Source organism: Cyprinus carpio, chromosome B1, assembly GCF_018340385.1.
Source record: "Cyprinus carpio isolate SPL01 chromosome B1, ASM1834038v1, whole genome shotgun sequence".
Classification (NCBI taxonomy): domain Eukaryota; kingdom Metazoa; phylum Chordata; class Actinopteri; order Cypriniformes; family Cyprinidae; genus Cyprinus; species Cyprinus carpio.
Genome location: NC_056597.1, coordinates 31,423,827 through 31,425,416, shown reverse-complemented (window position 1 = coordinate 31,425,416; position 1,590 = coordinate 31,423,827). Strand labels below are relative to the sequence as shown.

At 30.6% G+C, this 1,590-nt stretch overlaps 1 protein-coding gene across 2 annotated transcripts in view; it reads left to right on the top strand.

Moving 5' to 3' along the window:
* The first annotated feature begins 961 nt into the window (after positions 1–961).
* Positions 962–1,590, top strand: part of olfm2b (olfactomedin 2b) — an 8,592-nt gene continuing 7,963 nt past the window's right edge. Inside the window, exon 1 of one of the 2 annotated variants that reach the window (XM_042717518.1) lies at positions 962–1,306. In XM_042717518.1, coding sequence (XP_042573452.1) covers positions 1,166–1,306 — 141 coding nt within the window. In that variant the 5' untranslated portion in view covers positions 962–1,165. The remainder of the gene's footprint in view (positions 1,307–1,590) is intronic. The other variant, XM_042717519.1, reaches the window with a different exon arrangement.

The following is a 1,590-nucleotide window of genomic DNA, read 5'->3' as shown; positions in this document are numbered from 1 at the left end:
TCAACGCGTGATTTACACTGATTCACACAGATCAGCTCAACATTCATCTGATAGAGAGAGCAATTAAATATATTTAGTTTCTCATGAAAACACATCCAGGTCAAATTTTATGCCAAAAATATCATTTTATTTAATATATGTAAAATTTGTATTCTCAATTTATTTTCATGCTAGTGAAACACATTCACACCTCAAAAGTCTCATTATTCTCAGTGATGATTTTCAGATTGTTAGGCTTTTTATTTTATTTTATTTTATTTTTTATATTTTATATTTTATTTTTAATATTTTTATATCTTATTTTATATATTTTTTTAATTTAACTTTATTTTATTATTGAATATATTTTATTTAATTTTTATGTTTTTTATTTTATTTTGTATTTATGTTTTATATTTTATTTATTTTTATTTTATTTTTATTTATTTAAGTTTTATTTTATATTTTTTATTTGATTTTATTTTCTATATATTTTAATTTAATTTAATTTTTATTTATTTATTTAAGTTTTATTTTATATTTTTTATTTGATTTTATTTTTATTTTGTAATTTAATTTAATTTTTATTCACATTTATTTACGTGGTATATTTATATTTTTAGTTGATTTTATTTTATATATTTTATTTTAATTTAATTTAATTTTTATTTATTTATTTACGTTTTATTTTATATTTTTTATTTGATTTTATTTTCTATATATTTTAATTTCATTAAATTTTTATTTATTTATTTACGTTTTATTTTATATTTTTTATTTGATTTTATTTTCTATATATTTTAATTTAATTTAATTTAATTAAAAAAAAATTTATTTCGTTTTCGTTTTAGCATGGATGGTTTTGGTTATTGGATTTGTTTCTGCTTCTGTGATGAGAGACTTACCTTCTCTTCTACTCTGCCAGGCTGCTGTTTTTTTTTTTCTCTCTCTCTCTCTCTTTCTCTCTCTCTCTCTCTCTCTCTCTCTCTCTCTCTGTAGGTTTAGTATCGTGAGACGTTCGTCTGCTGCTCTTCTCTGTTCCGCTCAGCAGTGATTCGGGACGTTTGGACTCCACTCATCTTCCTCAGATTGATTTGTGGTCTGGGTTTGAGTTTGTCTGGGATCCACCTGTGGTTTCCGAGGTGATTTTCAAACTTTCCTCTTTGAAAGGACTGTGGGTCTGGACATGAGCGCTCCTCTGCTGAAGGTCGGTGCGGTTCTGAGCACCATGATCATGGTTACTAACTGGATGTCCCAGACGCTGCCGGGGCTGGTGGGACTGGATCCGCACATCGCTCGGCCTGGAACCTCCGAGAAGATCATCAGCGTATGTACAAACATTACTCTGTGTGTGTGAGTCAAATGTGTGTTTGTGCTCGACTCTCTTTCAGAGCGTGTGTGTTTGTGTCAGTCTGTTAACATGAGGTGTAATTCTGAACCGGGAACAAACAAACTCACTGACACACCGAACACTCCCACACACACAGTGTGGCACTTCCTCCGAGAACTGGAGATCTGCCACTCGCGCCGGCCGGGACCTGGCATCGCCACGGCAACCTCACAGCACCAGCCAGCCAATAAGAGATGCACGTTGACATCAAAAGTTAGCAG